The sequence below is a fragment of the Nelumbo lutea genome, chromosome 7 (assembly GCF_056320005.1).
Source record: "Nelumbo lutea isolate HS-2025 chromosome 7, American lotus-T2T, whole genome shotgun sequence".
Taxonomy (NCBI): domain Eukaryota; kingdom Viridiplantae; phylum Streptophyta; class Magnoliopsida; order Proteales; family Nelumbonaceae; genus Nelumbo; species Nelumbo lutea.
Genome location: NC_142690.1, coordinates 25,389,615 through 25,411,433, shown reverse-complemented (window position 1 = coordinate 25,411,433; position 21,819 = coordinate 25,389,615). Strand labels below are relative to the sequence as shown.

The 21,819-nt window shown below is 38.3% G+C and overlaps 1 protein-coding gene across 1 annotated transcript; it reads left to right on the top strand.

Annotated features, from left to right (window-relative positions):
- The first annotated feature begins 7,727 nt into the window (after nt 1–7,727).
- Nucleotides 7,728–9,791, top strand: LOC148845760 (putative membrane-associated kinase regulator 2). Its single transcript, XM_088953805.1, has 2 exons — nt 7,728–9,258; nt 9,369–9,791. Exons 1-2 carry the CDS (start codon nt 8,001–8,003, stop codon nt 9,470–9,472), a joined length of 1,362 nt encoding a protein of 453 aa, XP_088809931.1. The 5' UTR covers nt 7,728–8,000; the 3' UTR covers nt 9,473–9,791.
- The last annotated feature ends 12,028 nt before the right edge of the window (nt 9,792–21,819 follow it).

The following is a 21,819-nucleotide window of genomic DNA, read 5'->3' as shown; positions in this document are numbered from 1 at the left end:
AGTCTATACATGAATAAGCTTTCGTGTAACTGAACATTAATATTATGGTTTTTAAAATCAACTCAGAAATTGAATCAGTCAGGATCCAATTACTGGGTCAAACAGTATGATTGTTCGAATTGAAGATTGGCCTATTCTAACAAAAAATAAATAAAAAAAAACAATCAAAACTATTTGAATGATTAACCGCCTAAATCAATGGTTTACTGACCAAAATCAATAATTTTTTAAAAAATTCCGGTTTTGGAAAAAACCGAATACCGTTGATAACGGATAATGGAAAACCGAATACCGTCTGGCCCAAGAATCATTTGCTTGGATAAACATTTTACCCGGATACCGAAAAATCAAGCCTACGAGTTTCTTCCGATGTGAAATGGATGTATTGAAGCATTGCCTTTCATACTGAAATATTTTACCTTTATTCTCACCATTTCATGGTGAAAACAAAATTGTCAGATTCGGACAGATGCAACTATGCAAAACCATTTTGGTCACTGCATCATGGGTTGAACAGCCTAGCCTGGCTATCCAGATTCTTCTACCGACTCAAATTAAAATAAAAAAGCTCAGTTTGGAAGTGCAAAACCACCGTATAAATTTGTATCTGTATTCCTTTCAACTAAAAAAAAGTAAATATCTTTTAATTAACTTTGCAAGTAAATTTCATCAAAATAACAAGTTATAACAGATATGCATACACAAAGTAATAACTAAAATATTTCAAAATGTTTCACCCCTGTTGGTTCATTCCCAGACGACACATTTGTCATATCTTTTCATGTAATATTTTTCCGTTTGATTCGTGGTAAATCTAGTTGTCAAAATTGAGATTAGGAAATATGGCATTTTATCGCATGAGAAAATGGGTGATTTTTGGGAAGTTTAAAATAGAGTTTTTGCATTTATTTTTATTTATCTTTATACGAAAAGACGTGTAAAAAAACACATCTTAATCAAATGGATTTTAGGCTGTTCAAATCTTAATACAAAAACTCAATATGTCTTTTAACTATCAGAACTACGGAAAGATCTTCCCAAAAGAACTTTCCAAACGGTTTTAAATCTACTAACATATGGATGTCGGTTGTGATAGGGTTATTACTTATTACAATACATAACTTTTCATCCTTGGGCTGGATGTTTACCAACTCTATGATAATTGCTAAGGAATCCGGATTCGGTCCTCATAAAATTTGTTCTCACACAATCCATAGAACACTTGCAGCCTTTCATTATAAAAATCTCTTCATGAATAAAAAAATACAAGAATGTAGATGTTTTAGATGCATGGTGTGAAGACGGTGTGAGAACAAATTTTGTGAGGACTGAATCCGGTCTCATTACAAAAAGGAATACATGTGATTACAAATTTACAAATGATTAACAGCGTGTTTAGAATCAATGTGTTTTACAAGCATTTCAATCAAGATTCATTGAAATAATTATGCGTTATTTTTTTAATGAAAAAATATGTGAAAACCCATTTGGTCGAAATGCATATTGACTGAACGTTTATATTGCTTTGGTTTTATTTTTTAAATATTTTCTCTATAATAAAGATATGAAATAAAGTTCAGTCTTTTTAATTTGAGTTTAGATTTCATCGTCACAAAATTGATGCTCACATCGACCTCGCAACACTCGCAGTCATGCATTGGGAATGTATCCATATGTATATATTTTCATTCATGGAAAGATGTTCTCAATGCATGAATGCAAGTGACATATAGGGGTGTTCATCAAAAACTAAAAACTCAAATTGAATTGAGGAAACCAAACTAACCTATATATAAATTAAAAAACCAAAGAAGTGAAACTGCTCAATTGATTAATCGATTGATTCGATTCGATTTCAATTTGGAAAATCTCAAAAACCAAAGGACTAGTTCCATTTAAGATTTATGGCTATGGTTCGGTTAATCAAACTGTGAGCACCCTAAGTTGTGATGACCAATTTTATCCGGTACTATTTGGTCAAATTCGGATTACTCAATTCGGTTCTTTGAATTAGATAATAGGATCTGATTAGAGAAATTGGATCGGATTCAGATCACCCCATATCCGATTCGAGAAGATCCAATCCAATATATGCTATATGCTATATGCTATATATATGTGTTTGTGTGTATGTGTTATTTATTTATTTTTAAATATATTATTTATATTGTATTTTTTGTAAATTTGTTATATTATTTATTTTTCATATAAGACATGTATATATATGATGAAAATAATTAAAAATATTTTTATTTTTTGTTTTTTTTTATTTAAATAGGTATACATATTTTATTTTTCTTTTAATAATTTATTGATTTTTAAAGAAAATAAATCGGATCGGATAAAATCTGAATATCCAACTTCCTGACCGGATTCAGATTCAAATGCATATCTATTAGATCCAGTCAGATCGGATCTATAATTAACAGTGTCGAATCAGATTCATATATAATCCGATCCGATCCATTTGCATCCCTACAATTTTTTGAGGAGAAAATCCAAACTCTTCAACTTAGAATTTGCCACATCATTTTGGTTATTTATGATGACCATGGCCATTCACGAAATGCCATTTTTTTATGATTGAAAATAAGCTAAGATTTTGTTGTAGTGCTATAAAAAACTGGTGTGTTCACTCGTGCCGTGCCAAATACAACCTTAAATTTAGGGATTGTTGTCATATAATAAAAATTTTGAAGAATAAAGGGTATGTTTGGTATCGTGATACAATAAATATCAATGTTAGTATTTGAAATATTTCATGAAATATTTTGTCAAATTGCCATCTCTACAAATAGGAAGTTGCCTCCAAGTAAATACTTGGGAATTTACTCACATGATGCAAGCTCATTGCTTCAAACATGACCGGATCTTAAGCAAATCTGCCCTCTTTGCCAATTACAAATGTTGAAACTTGACATAATATCGTGCTAGGATGACTGGATCTTGGTAGCAACATTGCTTCAAAGTTCAAACATGACCATAAGCTGTACATTCCAAACATGACTGCCATGTCCATGATACAAAATACCACCAATAATATAACATGTATTTATTACAAAAGAAAAAGAAAGAAAAAGAAAAAAAAAAAAACCACATGAATACAAAGCAAGATAGGATTAATTGAATGCAATAACTATTCAACAAACTGTGGTACCAATGATAATTTTCAATACCAGTCTTTTAATACATGAAACTCACTACCTTTCAACATTTCACTATGGGCCTAATGTATTTTATCACTGGCATGGAATATTATTACCGATTCTACAGCCCGCTACACAACCGATGCATTCAGCTAATCCAAATTATGAAACATTTTTCTCCACATCAGCCATAAAATACATATAGCCCACAATCACTTGGGCAATGTCTGATTCCCTACTCTAGGTCTCATATTTTTTGAATTCTTTCTCATTCTAAGCAAGAATTGGCAAGATTGAATAATATTAGAGCGTTTGCTTACAAAATTCTTGCCATGGGCCTCATTCTTTTCGGAATGAAAAATCTGCTCATAGCATAAAAACTGAGGTAGCCTGAAGAATGAAACATAATCATGCCCCATCTTGCTCATTTTCATTTTAAAGAAACTCTATGCCAACAGTCATAAACTGCCAACCCAGGTCTACAAAACCACCACCATAAATTTCTATTGGTGGATTACCATGGAATTTATACCGACAAACTTTGACTGTTGATCATCCATGGGTAAAACATCTATGCCAACGATTTTGGAGACCTAGGCTGACAGTTTATGACTCCTAATACAGTTTTTAAAAATGAAAATGAACAGTATAAGATACCAATTTGAAAAAAAATCACCTTTTAAGAAATAAAATGCTTGATTCACAGCAATATTTTTTCATTCCACCCTTAATCTCACTTGCATTTGTGTCTGCTCCAAACAAAATGATTAATACCACAACCACTAAAACAACTATATCAAATTCAACTACTCCCATCTTTTTACAGGAAGCAATGTGATTGGTAGAAGATCTGGAACCAAAATAATCACTCAAATGGCTGTGACTCATCATTCAGCAATTAAGGGCGAATTCATCAATAGATATGATTTTGTTGATGAATACATTAGAGATGTGTTCGGAATTTCTGAAATACTTAGACTGTCTAGCAGTTGTTTATCAGCTTTTCCGAATTTCGAAGCAGAGAAAGTTGGAGCTGACATGTTTGGTGAAGAGATGGGCCCTGGTGTCCCCAATGCCAAAGTTTGGGGGTTAACGATTATTCACCCGGAATGCTGAACAGATGCTAATAAGCTGCTGAAATTGCCTACCCAAAATGAGTAAAAGAAAAACAGATAATAAAAGCTGATTAAATTATGTCCTTCCAACATGGCCCTTAAATTGACTTAATTGGTGGTTTGTCTTAAATCACGTGGTTCAATCTGGGCCCGACTTTTCGTCTCAAAGTAAAGGGTTTGTTTGGGTGGGCCATGACACAAGGGAGTGGGCCTGGAATACTTGGAAGTCTTACATTTGTATTTAGGGTAACTGATATAGGCTATGTTTGGAAGGAGTATAAATATAAATTTGTAGAATACAAAATCTTGTATTTTGTATTATTTTGTATGCATTTGCACTGTATATATTTGTATTTATACTCCTTCTAAATTGAGTCATAACTACATATGAATCGAATCAAATCGGATATAGGTAAATCCAAATTTGATATACTTATTATTTGCATTCGAATTTAATTAAATTTATTAATTAGTTCATTCTAGCATAGATGCAGATTCGATTCCGAAAATCACCGACTTTGAGGAGGGGGTTATTAGTGGTGACTATCCCCAAATACCTAAAAAAAAGAGGTCGTCTTTGATAACATTTTTCATGTGTGTAATAGTCTAAAACACTTGCTTTTCAAATGTTAGAGGTGTTTGACATGCTCTCAAGTTTAACTGATTTCATATGCATTTCAGAGATGATGAAATGATGTTAATGTCCTCAGTAATGTTATTTTTTTAATAATAATAAATAATAATATATTTAATATTATTTTTAATATTATCAAATGGTCTACTTTTAAGGGTAAGAGAATTGCTATGTTACAGAATTGCTCTAATTCAAATGATGTTGTCTTTCTAAAACCTCTAAAAAGCACAAAATCATTTATACTTCTTTTTATATTTCAAATCCAAATGATAGCTTTTTGGCTTTTTAGACATCATAATTTAGATTTATCAAACAGCATATTATATGTTATTAATAAAATGAAGTAAAAATGACCTTAATATCTGTGTCTATGCATACTTTGTGTTGACATAAATGACAATGCAAACAATGAATGAAAAGGTAGTTGAGACATCTCATTAGTTTGAAAATTTTCAGACCCATTTAAAAGAACAAACGCAGCCTTAAAGAAAAATGATCTTTTTTGACTTAAAAGAAGCTTTAATAATGCTAATTTATCTCCCAAAGCATTACTTTGTGTCTCACACTTTCACCACCCCATAGAAAACGCAGTGCTTTTTTGTTTTTTGTTTGGTTAAAGAAGAAAAACGGAAAACAGAACAGTGTCAAAAGGAACCACATGTTCCCTCCATTGCTCTTGCTCGGTCCAGCTTTTACCACTGGAAGTAATTAAATAAAGCATTAGACCTGGCAATTGGATTGGGTCGGTTGGGTTAAGATATTTCAGGTTGATTTTGAATCGGAATGAATTTGTGTTAGGATTGACTGGTTAATTTGGGTCATCTCAAAAAATAATCAAAATTTTAAAAAATAAAGAAAAAATATATGAAGATGTTAAAATTAAAGGAATTAACATTAAAATTCCAAAAATAAAACAAAAAAAAAAAACTCGAACATTTAACAATTTAAAGTATAAAGGCTAAATAGTAAAAATTAAAGAGTGGAAACTTTTAATATTGCATAAATAATCCTAATTAGACATGACAATCGGATTAACAGCTTGACCCATCGCCGACCCCAACCCAACCTAATTGTTTTTGGAATGAGTCCGGTCGGATCATTCTAAAATTTGAATAGCTAAATATAAGTCCCTAACCCTGTTTTTTGCAAATTGAATTGGGTTGGGTCAAGTTTTTGCCAAGTCTATAAAGTATGGTTTTCAAAACCAGACAGGACCGGACAGACGGACTGAAAAAACTAGCAACCGGTCAGGTGATCGGTTCCGTTCTTCCCCAAAACTGAGATTTCTCAAAAAACCGTTGATTTCGATCAACAAACCACTGACCCAAGCAGTTAACTGTTTGAATCATTCAAATGGTTTTGACCGTTTTTTATTTTTTGTCAGAATAGGCTGACCATTCAGGTTGAACCCGGTAACTGGACCCCTGACAGGTTCAGCCTCCGGTCGGTTTTAAAAATCATGCTATAAAGCATGAATGAATGAAGCTATTAAAACACAATAATCTCCTCCTCGATCCTCACCACTCATCCTTGATCCTACTACCCTCGTTTCAGCGCTTCAAAGGGCCAAAGGAGACTGCTACCACTGACCACCGGCCCATTCCTTGTCCGAGCTGAGGTCGGGTTACGGACTGCAACTCTGAAACACCATTTGGGAGGGGTTGGTTAGGTGGGTCCCCGTTCTGATTTATGAAATGCCTCTCTTAGGTCCGGTTATATCGGCATTTGGATGGAATATAATTAAATATCGAAAATTGATGTAAAAAAGTATAACTTCAATTACCAGTCTATAAGATTGCGTTTTGAATTAGTGTAAAATGTTATCGGCATAAAAATACAGGGATATGGTTTTACATTGAATTGTAAAAATGGTAGTGAATTTTTAAAAAATATGATGGGTGAGAGAGTAAAATTTTACAAAGTAATATAATTTTTATATTGATTATTGACGGTGACACTTTAAGATTTTACATCGATCATGATATAAAACTCCACCCATCCGAACGCACACAAAACTAAATCGAAATGAAGTTTTACCGATGATTATTATACATTCCTTTGAAATACCTAAAAAACTCAACACCGTTCTTAATTTACGTGACTTTGCAGCCTAAATGTACAACACCTTCGGTGTAATTTTACTTTTACACTGCATTCAAACCCATCATTTTGATTTGAGTTTGAATCATGGAATGGTAAAGATTGGAATTTGGATGTTTGATAAAAGATGAATTTGACCTAAGAAGGTCAAATCTTTAGTGAGATGGGATCGCATCTCCGCATGTGGCGCCACGTGCCATAAAGGGGCTTAAGGTTCTAACTTGATAGGAAAGGCTTGCTGCGGCAGCGGTAGCATAGGAATATGGCCAATTGGCCATATGGGGGCTTCCTTTCGGTTGCCGAACCCGAGGGCTCGCTGTGGCTCGAGACACCAAAAGTTTTGCCCTTTTCTCCTCTTCCTCGCGGGAGGATTAGCGAGAGAGAGAGAGAGAGAGAGTAGTTTCTCTTCGATTGTTTACTGTTTGCAAGCCTTCTGCAGCTTTGTTTGCTTTTTTTTAGAGAGAGAGATTACACCCTTCTCATCTTTTTGGAAGCTTCGCCTCTCCCGGTCTCAGTCTCCTGCGACGAACGAATACCCCAGAAAAAGAAAACAACTCCACTTATACGCATTCATATACTACTGGGTATGGCCTGTACTCTGTAGTTTGTACCTTCGTAGCCTACCAGAAATACTGCCTTCCACATGCCTCTACACTCTACAGCTCCCCTCCCTCCCTCTCTCTCTCCTCTTTCTCACAGATATTCCCTCTGACGTGCGAAGAAAGCCCTCACATGACTGCCCTGCAACCACGAATACGGCACACCCTAAAAAAACTATAACGACGAAACAACAAAAATAAGAGCACCCGCCCTCTCTCTCTCTCTCTCTCCTGCCAAAGTCTTACGCTCTCTGTTCCTCTGTCACACCATATTCAGTACTGCCAGCACCATTAAACGTAACTCTCTTTTTCCCCTTTAGCTTTTTACCACCCCTCTCTCTCTCTAAAGCCCTAAAATCCAACTCCCTCGGTCCTCGGTTCTCCTTTTGCTCTGGCTCTCCCAACCATGGAAGCCTTCAGCTTGCTCAAGTACTGGAGAGGTGGAGGTAGTGGCTTGGCTGGCGGAGGCCCAGCTGCTGCTAACACACCCACCACCTCTAGCATCACAACTAGTGATGCCTCCGTGCGCCAGCAAGTGGAAACCGACGATGACGATGACGATGAAGGTCCCTTCTTTGACTTGGAATTCACGGTGCCTGATGATGAAGAAGGCGAAGGCGGAGATTACCACGACAATGACGAAGAAGATGACAACGAAGATGGCGGAGGTGGCGACGAAGATGACAGTGACTTGGCGGGAACGGATGGAGAGCGGGAGTTCAACTTCACAGTGTCGTCTGTCTCCAGCGGTGACCCAACAGACCCCAACCTCTCCTTCTCCCCTTCTGATGATCTCTTCTTCAAAGGAAGGCTCGTGCCACTCGAGTCCTCCTCTCTTGTTTTTAATCCTTCTGAGCCCAACTCCAAGCATCAGTTCCCCGTCTCCTTGCTCAAGTCGGCTACCAAGTTTCGCGTCTTTATGTTGGGCTTCAAGAAACCAAAACCGACGTCGACGACGACGACGACAACGACAACAACAGAGAAGACGGAGACTAATGAGGTCAATGTGACTTCTCCAGAGGACCAGCAACCTGATACACAACAGCAACAGAAGCAGCAGCAGGATAATCATCACCACAGCAAACTTTTTACTGTAAAATTCAAAGTCGAAGAGGTCCCCATAATTTCCCTATTCACTAGGGACGGTAGCTCCAGAAGCTCTGCTAATAAACAACAGAAGCAAAACTCTGACGAGACAGCCACGGACGACAAGCGCTTTTCCAAAGATATGGTGCAGAAATATCTGAAGATGATCAAGCCACTCTACATTAGGGTGTCGAGGAGGTACGGAGAGAAGATTAGATTTTCTGGACATCTAAGCTTGGGCTCGGGAAAGGCAGCATCGTCGCCGGTGGCGGCGGAAACGAAGATGGAAACACCGGTGTCGTCTCCCACGGCGGCAAACAACAATCACGGAGAAGCAGAGGCCGAGGCACCCACGAGTAATAATGCCAAGCCCCTGCTTCATAAACAGGTGAATATACCGGCGGGCTTGCGAGTGGTTCGTAAGCACCTAGGAAAAAGCCGGTCAGCGTCTTCGGCGGTCGCCGCCATAAAGCCAGTGGCGTCCCAGTCAAGGAGACGGGATGATTCACTGTTACAGCAGCAGGACGGGATCCAGAGCGCTATTCTTCATTGCAAGAGATCGTTCAATGCTTCTAAAGGTAAAGATCTGGTCTAGATTGTAAAAGCTTCATCCTTTTTTCGAACTTATTCTTTGCATACTTACTGGTCTCTTGATTGCATTACAAACTCTTGACCTTCTGTTTCTCAGATTCGGACCATACTCTTCTTTCGCGGTCTGCGAGCGACCCATCACATGAGAAGTCCATTTGCCCATCGAAAAACTCTTCCAAGGGAAATGACAGTCGCAGTTGAAGCTCTCGTGTAAAATCCTGGAACCATCTTCAGCTCTGAGTGGGGGGGCGTGAAAGGAGCTCGAGCCAGAGAAGCAGAATAGTGAATCGGTTATCTAGGTCCTGTTTTCTGTTTAAATTTTGTAAAAAAGATGAAAAATAGTAGGATTAGGATATGGGAGTTAATTAGTAATGTGGGTTGATCTGATCATTCTGTAGATTTCTAGTTGACTAGTCTCTTACTGTAAAGTGATCTCTGTATGTGAAGATATTTTTATATCTTCGAATCCGTGTAGGCAGAGTGCTCACATTGGAAATCAAGTAACTCGTGTAGTCTGAAACTTTGATCCTTTTTGCTCAACTCTTCCCTCGAACCAAAGATCTAACATCTGAACTTAAACAAGAAAGGAGATTTGCCGATTTGAGATTTTAAATGGCAAAAGAAAAGGAATCCGAAGTCCAAAGAGAAATCCAACTCTTCTGTTCTGGCTGTGTTCATTATTTTATGTTATTTCTAGTTTTTGCCGCCCTGCAAATGAAGGGCAAGACGAAATGCTGTCTTTGGCGGTCAGCGAGAGGGAAAGTAGCGACAAAGACCCAGAACAGTAAAAAGCTTCGAGATCAGCGAAAGAGAGAAGAAAGGAAAACAGAGTAGGGAGATTAGATGTGGCGACCACGAGTAGCATTTATTTTCTTCTCTCTGTGTCTAAACTCTCTTGGGTTGACGTGAAGCAATTGATGTTGACGCTCTCCGTCTCTCCGTGAAAGTACGTCGGGGATGCAATTTGTCCCCTAGCTAGGAAGCCGGTGTAAGCCTAGACTAAACTGATTTCCGATATGAGGGGAGGGGTGACGATGAGTGACTGAGAGTGGGGTTGTTTGGATATGTTTTCTACAGTTGAAGGGTGAATGGTAGTAGTTTGGACGTATAGCAGCCTAGCAGGTGGCCCCACTTTTCAGTTTTCTGTTTTCACTGATTCCAGTTGCTGGGTAGTTGGCATCGATCCATGAGACCACAACCCAGAGCCTTCCAAGGAAAATAAACCCGTTTATATCGTGATCAATGTTTTGAAAACTGATCCGTAATTGACACCGTTTTGGCCACCGTTTTTCGAGTCAGCGGCTTTACAATTTAGTTCGATTGAATGGCATGTTTTAACTTTAAAAAATTAAAAAAATAATTAGAATAAAAAGCCGTTGTCTGGGTCAAACGAGTTAAAGGTTTGACTGTTCAGGTCAGCAGGTTGCTGACCAAGTCAACGTTTTTTTTGCCAAAAACTAGGTTAAGGGTGAAAAAAAAACGGTTGTTTTAACAGTTTTTGGGCCGAATAATCCGATCATCCAGGTCAATAATGGTTCAAAAACACTACTATTAAGTATGAAGGAAATGGAGTTTGGCTTTAGTTAGGGCAAAGCCAGTTGGAGCACCCTCTATTGCCTTGCATTGAGAATATCTCCCTACTTGTGTTCTTTATTTCATGGGGAGATATTCTCAATGCAAGTGTGAAAAAGGTTGTTAGAACAGTGTGGGCACAGCTTTGCCGTGACAGAATCCGATCTCAACAAAATGGGTCTAGTCTGGGTTAGAAATTACTTGGGACTGAAACGATTTTTATTAATAATCAATGGTACTTGAATGGAAAAAAAATCCAATTATTAGCCCCATTTGGTTCGCATGAATAGGGGTCTGGAATCGGAATCGGAATCGGAATGGGCTATTCCAATTCCAACTGTTTGGTTGGACGGAATTGAAATCCCATTCCTATTCCGGCTGGAATGACATTCCCCCATTTGAGGGAATGGCCATTCCCTGCCCCTCCCTTGGAAATGAAATCTCATTCCTGCTGATTTTAATTTCTATTCCTATTCTTGTATGAACAAACAGATTATAGCAATGGACCATTCCAATTCCAATTCCAAGTACAAACCAAACGCACCCTTAATTTTCTTAAAAGATAAATCCAACTATTAATTAAGGCCACAATAAGCATGTAAATTTTTTCAATTGACTTTTGGAGATGATAATGTCTGATCAGTCAATTAGAATCATATATGTGATAGCCAATCAGGTGTTATTTATCAAAATTTGTGAGTGAATTTTGATTGGTCAAAACTCTTCATTTACCATGTCTTTCCCGCATCATAGATTTTCCCCTTAATCTTTTATGAAAATACATAATACATATCCACATCTTATATAAATAGGGTCTGTTTGGTCTCATTCTTTCTGATCTACGTACCCTGTTCCCTTGGGAGCCTATCCTTTTTTTCTTCTTGATAGTTTGTAAGGTGAGATATGGAGAGATAGGTAGATGAGAAATGTGACATGTGACTTATATATGAAAACAAGGTACCCTTCTTTGTCTTTCGTGTACACCTTACCTACCCACAAGGCTACAACAACAAATGTATGCAAGATTCCTACTCCCTGCCACCCAGATGGGAGCCTAAATCCCTTATCCCTTATTCTTTCCAAAATATTCTTTATGTTTTTATGCTGTTGCCATGAATCCAGATACTCCCACCCACCTCTCCTTCGGAGAATAACCTATCATAAGCATTGCTTTGTTTTGCTACCACCAACACCAAGGATAGCACCGGCATGGTAATATTCTTCGTATTTTGTTTTTACTGTTTCTGGCTTCCAGCCAACCAAGTTTAGTAGTTTACAACCCTATTTTATCAAGTATTTTTAGGGTCTGTTTGATTTGTAAAAATAAAAGTCTAGAATCAGAATTGGAATTCGAGTCATTTTGATTTCAACAGTTTTGTTGAATAGAAATGGAATTCTGTTCTTATTTATAGTGGAATGACATTCCTCCAATCTAACAGGGATAAGAATAGAATTCTAATTATGCTCAATCAAACAGTTGGAACCGAAATAATCTATTCTTATATCGATTCCAAACCTCTATTCCTACGAACCAAACAGGGCTAAGACTGAATGGCTGTATGGTACAGTGGTATCCGTATTGGGATGTAATAGCGTTAGGGGTTCACGTGTTTGGTAATTAATTCCATGTGGACACTGGGATGTTGATGGCACATGGCAGTGCCCGTATTACCACGGACCCATTATTAACTATCACTGCTCCCTCACTTTCTTCCTTGAATTCAATTGAACAAGGCTGATCCTCTGGGGCAAGACTCACTCCACCTTGTCCCCTTTAAACCTATTCATCATTGATTAACGGTTCGTTTGGTTGATGAGAATAGGAGTCTAGAATCGAAGTGGTAATATGAATTTGATTCCTATTTCTGGTAGAATGGGCATTTCTCGTTTTGAGAAAATGGCCATTCAGCTTCTTCATTTGGGAATGAAATCCGTTAGTAAGGAAGAGGATGACAAACCTTGTCCTGTTTAAACTTACCCACGATTGATTAATGGTCCATTTGATTCACGGGAATATAAGTTTAGAATCAGAACCATAGTAGGATTTTGATTCCTATTTCTGGTAAAATGACATTTCTCCATATGAGGAAATGATGATTCAACCTCTTCCTTTGGGAATGGAATATGATGGTGTGCAATCTAAATACTCCTAGCTGGAAGACGACTTGAACTTTGTTTGGGTAGCAAGTTGGACCGATCTATAGAATAGTAGATCAGAGAACCCGGGGTAGTTGACCCGGCAAGGTCGCTCCAATGCTTAAATCAATACTTTTACTATAAATGCGAGTTGAATCTTGAGTGCTTGATTGCTAGTGAGTAAATTAATCATATGTACCTTTGCCTTGAGGTTTCTTGTCATTATATAATGGATTAGTCGTGGGCCTTATGAAAGAGCTCTGAAATCTTTGGGCTATGTAGATAAGGTTTGTTCCATTTTTGAAGGAGAGTAATATGTTGATAAGGTTTATCGTTTTACCTCTGATTCAGGCAGAGCCAAGACGAGTTCTCATAGTGATCTCGAGAAATTCGGGGTCTGTTGGGGAGGCTTTTGGAGTCGGTTATGTGGCATTTCGGACCATTAGCTCCGAGCTGACACTTCGATTCTTTATTTCTGAACTGTATTGGGTGTCGAGGTGTCTCTACATCAATGTGGTTTCTAGGACGAGGTGGTTGGGTACCTGAGCTCCGAATGTTGCGAAATGGGTTCGTTTGGCTGAATTGTCACCCCTCGAGTAAGTCGCATCTACGTGTCCCCTTCTTACTAGGTCGTGCAAAATCACCCCTCATCAGAATCAGTAGATCAAGAGGATTCCACAAAGAAACATGAACCACTCCAACTTGTCCTAAACCTATCCGTCATTGATTAATTAAGGGTTCATTTAGTTCATGGGAATAGAGGTCTACAATCAGAACCATAATAGGATTTTGATTCCTATTTCTGGTAGAATGAAAATTCTCAATAAGAGGAAATGGGCATTCAACCTCTTCCATTATGGATGAGAGTTTCTTTCCAATCAGCCAAAGGAAGACAATTGACTCAGGAACCCTCCCTGTAAAATCTGATTCCGACTCCCGTTTGAACCAAACAAGCGGTGAAATGGATGATTCTGATTCTGAACATAGGAAATCTTTAATTTTGAACCAAATTTGTGGCCTTATCCCCAAATTTCAGATTTTGAGTAGATCTTTTTTCAGGATAAGGGTGGGCATAAGCCAGCCACTCCGAGCCATTTAAAAAAAAAAAAAAAACTTTAATTTTGTTTTGAAGGAAAAGTCAGAAGTGGCCAGGTGGGTGCCCCACACGTGGGCAGCCGGCTTGGAAACTGAAACATCTGACACCAATCCAATGGTTAAAGGTTAAAGCAAACCACTTTACCACTCAACTTACAGATTCACGTTTACGAATTACGACCACGAAAAGTGTCTCCGTCTCGTTTTCCCGAGACCATTTTGCTTCAATACAATCACAACCGTGAACGTTTGGATATGGTGATTAGTCAATCCTAGCCATCCAATCATGTGATGTTGATGATCATATGATCACCCTCCCGTCACGTCAATCGATGACAGTAAGTACACTTCGGAGGTCCGAGCCTCGGAGGGTAAACACTGAACAATGACTACACACCTGCACACATACAGTACACAACGACCATAATTGAAATTAAGTATAATCCTTTTCTTACTTATTTATTTCTTATAATTTAACGTCCGTTTGGTTTGCGGTTAAATCGGAATCCAAATACCTCCTATTAGAAATCTGAATGATACATTCCCCCAACCTGTTTCAATTAAAATCCGCGTGCCAACAAACTACGTTCCAACTCTCTACCAATTTCATCTTATACCACATATTTCATACATAGCGGGTCCCACTTTTGTATTTTTTTTGAAAGAATGGCCATTTTTTTAAATGGGAAATGCATTCCATCATATATAGAAATCAGATTCTAATTCTACCCAATCAAACCCTTTTGTTTCCGAGATTTCTTCACAAAAAAAAAAAAAAAAAAAAAAAAACGTTTCAACACATTCCAACAAGATTTGTGTTTGCACCTTGCAAAGTCTCATAGATTATGGACCCAAGTCTTACGGTAAGTTGTATGGCCATGAATGATGTTAGAATTATGGTGGGGCACTTTGGTTGGGAGGAGATTCCAATTGGCAGCATGCTGCCTAATTATGCAAAATGTTCAAATATACATTGTCTATTCCGATTACAATTGTTTAGTTGGGTAGAATCAGAATCTCATTCTCATTCATGATGAAATGATATTATCCCGTTTGAGAGAATGTCTATTCCCTGCCCTCCTTTGAGAATAAAATCGCATTCCAAACTATTTTAATTATCATTTTGTTTTGTGTCTGAACCAAACTGTGGAAATAAATCATTCCAATTTCAATTCTGACTGCAAACCAAATAAACCTTAAGAGTTTAGTTGTGTACAAAGAGTTGCTTTCAAAAAACTACGGACGATAGCTTCACCTGAAAATTGATTTTTGAGCTCAAATAAGCCTATTTTCAGTTTTCGAGATTTTTATCAAATATTATTTCACAACTTTTCAGATCTATTAGCTCATATAACGCCAGAAGCCGAAACTACTGCATGAAAAACCCTCCCAAACAGGCACTTATAAAAAGCCTACATATGAACTATATGAATGCTTTCTATAAGTTCAATTCCTATGTCCTTACTGCTTGGGAGATACCAACAAAAATGGAGGAAGAAATGAATTTATATTTTATACGCAGTATTATTAAAACCAGTTAATCTCCATGACTCCAAATGATCGTTACGGATACCATGCACCCGGAAAAACCATAAAAAGTTGCCTCCGACCTCAGTTTCTTCTTCCGATGACCGCAGATTTTCTCTCTTTCCTGCCACGGTCATCTCTCTTCACTTTTCTTTCCATCTCCGCATCTTCTTTTCGTGTGTGTTTCTCTTTTTGAACTATCTCCGAGTCGAATCGAGTCGAGTCGTCGAACACAAGTACATGCAATCAGCGGCATTTGCGCACAGTTGACGGTCGACTCCAGGGAAACAACACTTTCAGCCTTCCTGGCTTCCTCTTTTATCAACAACACAAACTTATACTACCACCACTCACTAATCTACTCTACATATATTAACGCTGAGTTTTATTTATGGAATCTATTGGGATTTTTTTTTTTTTTTAAATTTTGAATCGGGAATTCTGTTCCCTATCTCCTTTTCTTTTCTTTTCTTTTTTCTTTTTTTTTTTTTGCTTCGAATTTTGATCGATGTTGACTGATTCCAACACATGCATTGTGCGTGCAGTTACGGTCTGTCTTAATCTGAACAAGGGACGGTCGGTTTCAGCTTTGAACGTATAGGAATTGACAACCAAGTCTAACGATCCATCCATTAGCAAAAGTATTGTGCTTTTCCCTCCGCTACTTTGCCCAGAAATGCATATTATTAGCAGAATTATTGAATTGTTCTTTCAGACCCAGCAAAGCAAGTCAAAGATACAGAGATAAAGAGGGCGCATGCCGATCTACGGTGTAGTTTTGAAACGTAATGGCGGACTCAGAACGTAACCGGCCTCCCGGCGGCCGGTGACCTTTGGAGGTGGCTGGCTGGGCTGATATGGGTTGTGTTAATTTACGTCTCGCCCATTTGTAGTAGTGTTAGTGTCAAGAAGACGTCAAAGTTTTCACCTTCATTATGATAGATTCTAAGCCCACAGTCCATGTCGTCGGAGGAAAAAAATGGACATTCCATAAGTTTGGTAGAAACGTGAGAATTATTCCATAAGTTTGATGATAGCATCTAAGCTCACAGAAAATTAAAATATGGGTAAATTAGATATAGGCACCCTGTACATTTTAAGGTAGTCACAGTTGAGGGATTAACCTTTTAAGTGCAACAGTTTTGTATCCTAAACTTAAATGTACACCGAAGTCCAATTTTGTTAAAATTGACACTAAGATAAGAATAATATTAAGACAATGCCCCCTTCAGATTCTCTTTATCATCTTCTTCTACCTCAGCATACAAAATGGGTATTGAAACTTTTTTTTTTTTTTTTTTAAAGAAGAATTCTATATTAGAGCAACTTAAAAGAGTCACACAACAAGAGCACAAACAGAGACTCTAACGACTTGAAGCAAAATCATCCATAATGACTTGGGTGATCCATTTAGGTCTATAAATGGATTGAATTTGAATCGAATCAGGCTAGATTTGAATTTAAAACCGATTATAAATACTGATATTCAAATTCGACTCGATATCCGACGGATACCAAATATATCAATTCGAATTCGATTTCGATTATAAAATTGAATATTCGATTCAATTCGATTCGAATTCGACTGATAGAAGAATTCTATATTAGAGCAACTTAAAAGAGTCACACAACAAGAGCACAAACAGAGACTCTAATGACTTGAAGCAAAATATCCATAATGAGTTGGGTGATCCATTTAGGCTTATAAATGGATTGAATTTGAATCGAATCAGGCTAGATTCGAATTCGAAACCGATTATAAACAATGATATTCAAATTCGATTCGATATCTGATGGATATCAAATATATCAATTCGAATTCGATTTCGATTATAAAGTTGAATATTCGCTTCGATTCGAATTCGACTGATTGTGATCTGAATCATAACTTAAACAAAAAAAACCAATAAATCAATATCTAAATCACTGTCAGAAATTTGTGATATGAAAATTTTAGCATAGGAAAAGAGCTGAAAAATCTCACTATCTAAATCACTATCTCATTAGAAAAAGAGCTGAAAATTCTAAAAAAATTAGCATAGCAACTAATCTGTAAGATTGTAATCAAATTACCTTGAGAAAAGAGGTAGGGGACGGCGGCAAGCGTGGGTTGCAACACAAGACCAGTGATATTGGATGGTTGAGGCCTAAGGGTTACTTAAGCTTGAGCAGCTATGAATGAGCGAAGGAGATGGCGTTGAGCTTGAGCTATGGTTGGTGACCGGTGCTCGACCTCTATCACTAACGTTATCGTCAGTGATGGTGGTTGCTTGGGCAGCGAGTCACAGACTCTGAGAGAAGAGAGATAGAGGTAAGAGGAAATATGAGATGAGCGACGATGGCGTCTGAACTCCAACAAAAGGCTGGTGGTTGCTCGAACAATGAGGGGCGGTGACCGGTGATGGATCGATGGTGGTTGCTTGGGAGGCGTCCGACGACGACGAAGGGAGTGATGGATGGTTTGGGTTTTACTTTAGGGTTTTGAGAGGTAACTGGTAAGGAGATTCGAATGTTTGATTTTGAGATTTTCGAACTCATTAGTTATTTTTTCATTTTTTAAAACTTTTATATAATATAATATAATATAATATAATACTATATTATATAATCGGTTCGAATATTTATCGGATTGGATCAATGTATATCCAAATTCGACCAAATATTTGATTCGAATTGTCCAAATTCGATTCGATTGTACCGAATCTCAGATTTGAATTCGGATTTATGAATATCGCTTACAGGCCTAGATCCATTTAGGGCAATAAAAAAAAAACACTGATTCTGTAGACCTTGCTAAGCAAGCCTATGAACTACGATATTTGCTCTTCTACGAACAAAAGAGAAACTAACATCCATACACTATAAAGTCTTTTGCATGTCTTTTAAAATAAGAGAGGCGTCGGTAGGCCTAAGTTGTTTTTTGACAAAACATTGAATAGAAGAGTGATACATGGCATTGATAAGGGTTATTTGGTCCTCAAATGATATCACAATACGTGGCATTGTAGAATAGCGTACTAACACCTCGACACCACGTAAGCAGAGGCTAGGAGCACCTCAAACACTTCACAACTGCATCGATGACCTCGGCACCACCTTGGTAGGATGAACTACGGATAGTTAGGCAAGACCTCAGGTTGGTGTAAGAGGCGACTTGCTTCAACCGATTTCACCCTAACTCTGGTTAGTGACCTGCCTGACGTACCGAGCGACTTCTCCCTTAATTAGACTATTGCCTCCAAATTCCTCTAGATCACGACACCACATTAGAAGAGCTGGTTATCACCCCATCAGTAGCGAGTAGCTCGTATTATAACGCTTGAGTTAAGAGATGCCAATTTCGAGTTGGCAACCTAATACTTAGGAAGGTTATGCTACCTACGCTTGGCGTGGGAAAGATAGGTCTAAAGTAGGAAGGCCCTTATAGAGTTCTCAAGGTGATCGGTGAGGGTACGTACGAGCTCGAAACGTTGGAGGGGAGGCAAATACCCCGGGTGTTGAACGTTGACAACTTAAGGAGATATTATCTATGAAGAGTTTGGAAGTTTCGAGCTGCATCCACAAAGACTACAAATTTCACTAAGTATGAAAAATGAGGCCGCCTTCCCTGACGACCTGGTCTATCCGATCTACGCTATGAGCACTTCGGGTAAATTATACACAAGGGGAAGCCAAACTACTTTCAGTTCTAAGGCCCCCTACGCCGACTTTGAAATACGTCAGCAGTTTGACCACTCGACATCGTTCTGGCATAGTCGAAGTCATGAGTCTAGTTGCTTTGGCACCTAGGTAACTGGTGCACCTTGTTACTTCAACACCTCAGATTGTGTTTCTAAGACTTAATCTACTTTCTAAGGCAAAAAGATAAAAGCACAGGATGTGCAAAAAGTTTTCTCCATTAAACAAAAGAAGAAATAATACATTGCTACTCAAAAAAACAATTAAAGAAATTGAGCTCAGATGCTCATCATACAATGCATATACATGGGGGTCCAAGAAAAGAGTTAAGAAAGTCAGACATTCCAGGGCTTGTCTATCCCCACGTCCTCCACACTAGCACCTTCCACACTGGCATCAGATTCGTCGTCTACATTGCTGCTGACCACATCAACCTTGTCCTCCTCCTCCTCGGAGTCAAGCTCTTGATCAACTTGACCCATCATCTCATCGGTTCATGTCGAGGACTTTAATTTTCTAAGGGAAAACTCTGGGCACATTTAGGCCACTAGCATCTAGGATAGTTTAAATCCCTAACGAAAAATGCCAGACCCGAACTCCTCCCTTTCCTTCAAGAAGCCAGGCAAAGTCTTGAACTCATCAACTACACGGACCTCAACAACATGGACGTCATTGAGAAACTTCAACCGTTGCTCATTCAGCTTGGTTTCTTTCTCTTGCAACTTCCGGTTCTTGAGCACGAGCTCCTCGATCAGCTTCTCAACCTCCCTCGTTAGGTTGCAGTGTGACTCCGCTCCTCCATGAGCCTGTCCTTTAGGTCACCAATGAGATAGATAACCCGCTCAATTCGGGACCTATACTCTACCGCTTCCTCCTCGGCAGCTTGGGCCCTCGCCAAACTTCCTATAACCTGCCCCAACAAGGAATGAGCTAATGTGTTCACCCACAAAATAGAAAAGGGAAATAAGTCCAAAGTGGAGATCAGAATGAATACAATGGGAAGGTCAGGAACATACCACCATGAGGTAACACATAATCTTTTCACCGAGCTCACTGGGACGTTCTCAAAGCTATTCGCTGACTTAAGCATCAGAGTGCCCACCCTGGGTAAAGTAACCTGAACACTCTGATCATCACTTTCTTGCAACTTAACCAGACAACCTACTTTATCCGGTGTCTAAATTGTCTGCCAGCAGGGAGCACCAAATCACACACCATCACTATTAGAGAGACTTAAAAGAGTCAAACAACAAGAGAAACAAAAAAAAAACAAATAGAAACTCTAACAAGGTGAAGCAGAATCAGCCCTAGTGAGTTGGGTGATCCGTTTAAGGAAATAATAAAAAACACTGATTTTGTAGGCCTCATTGAGCAAGCCTATGAACTACGATATTTGCTCTTCTACGAACAAAAGAGAAACTAACATCCACACACTATAAAGTCTTTTGGATGTCTTTTAAAAGAAGAGAGCCCTCAGTAGGCCTAAGCTGTTGTTTGACAAAGCATTGACCAATTCCTAGTAGTCTAGTTCTACAATGCTACTCTCAAAACCAGCTAGACACACTAGATCCAAACCTTGATGAATGGCTATTGCCTTTACTTGATGGAGAGACTAGACCAAAATGGGACCAAAACAGGTTGCTAGATAGAAGCCCGATCGAGTTGTTCCTCACTAAAACACCAAAACTTTACGCACATTACTAATAAAACCCCATCTTCATTCTCCTTGATAGTGTTGAGATTTGGGGATTGCCAAAAAGTAGCTAGGTTGATGTTAGGATAGGCCAAATGCATTGATATTTCTTGAGTAGGGCTTCAAATTCTCTGTCATGTGCTGCAATTGCATGTTTACATTCATCAAAATAGTGCCTAAAGACCAGTTAGCATTATCAAACACATGAGCATTCTTAGCTTTCCAAATAAACCATAGAAGATAAGCAATATAAGAAAGCAAGTGCTTCTTATCAGTAGTGGCTCTAGAGCTTTGAATCCAGTCAATGAACTAGGGACCAAATTGGGTGCCACTAGAAGAACCATCAATATTGGCTGAAGTGGGGCGTGCAAACCACACTCACTTGACTAAGTTATAGTGATAAACTGCATGGAAAACTGACTAAGCATCTTTTCCACAAAGTTTTCACGAATTGGACAAAACAACTTTCTCTTAACAAAATTGAGCTGAATCGGAATCATGATTTTACAACATTTCAAGAGGAAAACTTCTCTAGTTGAATATTCCAAGTAGAGAATCAAAGGGTATTCCATTGTCAATGTGGGAAGGGAATCAAAGTCCAGAGGCCCATTTTTTGCAATGTAGTAAACTGAACGAACATTGAGTTTTTTCTTCCATTCTGGCAACAACAAAAGAACATCGTCCCACTCACCCTTGGCCAAATTTATCTTTAGAATTAAATTTGTTTAGAAATCCCCAAACAAAGCTTGGACTGCACTGACATTCCAGGTCCTACTAGTTGGGTTAATCAAATCACTAACTAACCTTGGGGCATCCATTCCTAGTCTAGGGCCCATGGGTTTGAGGT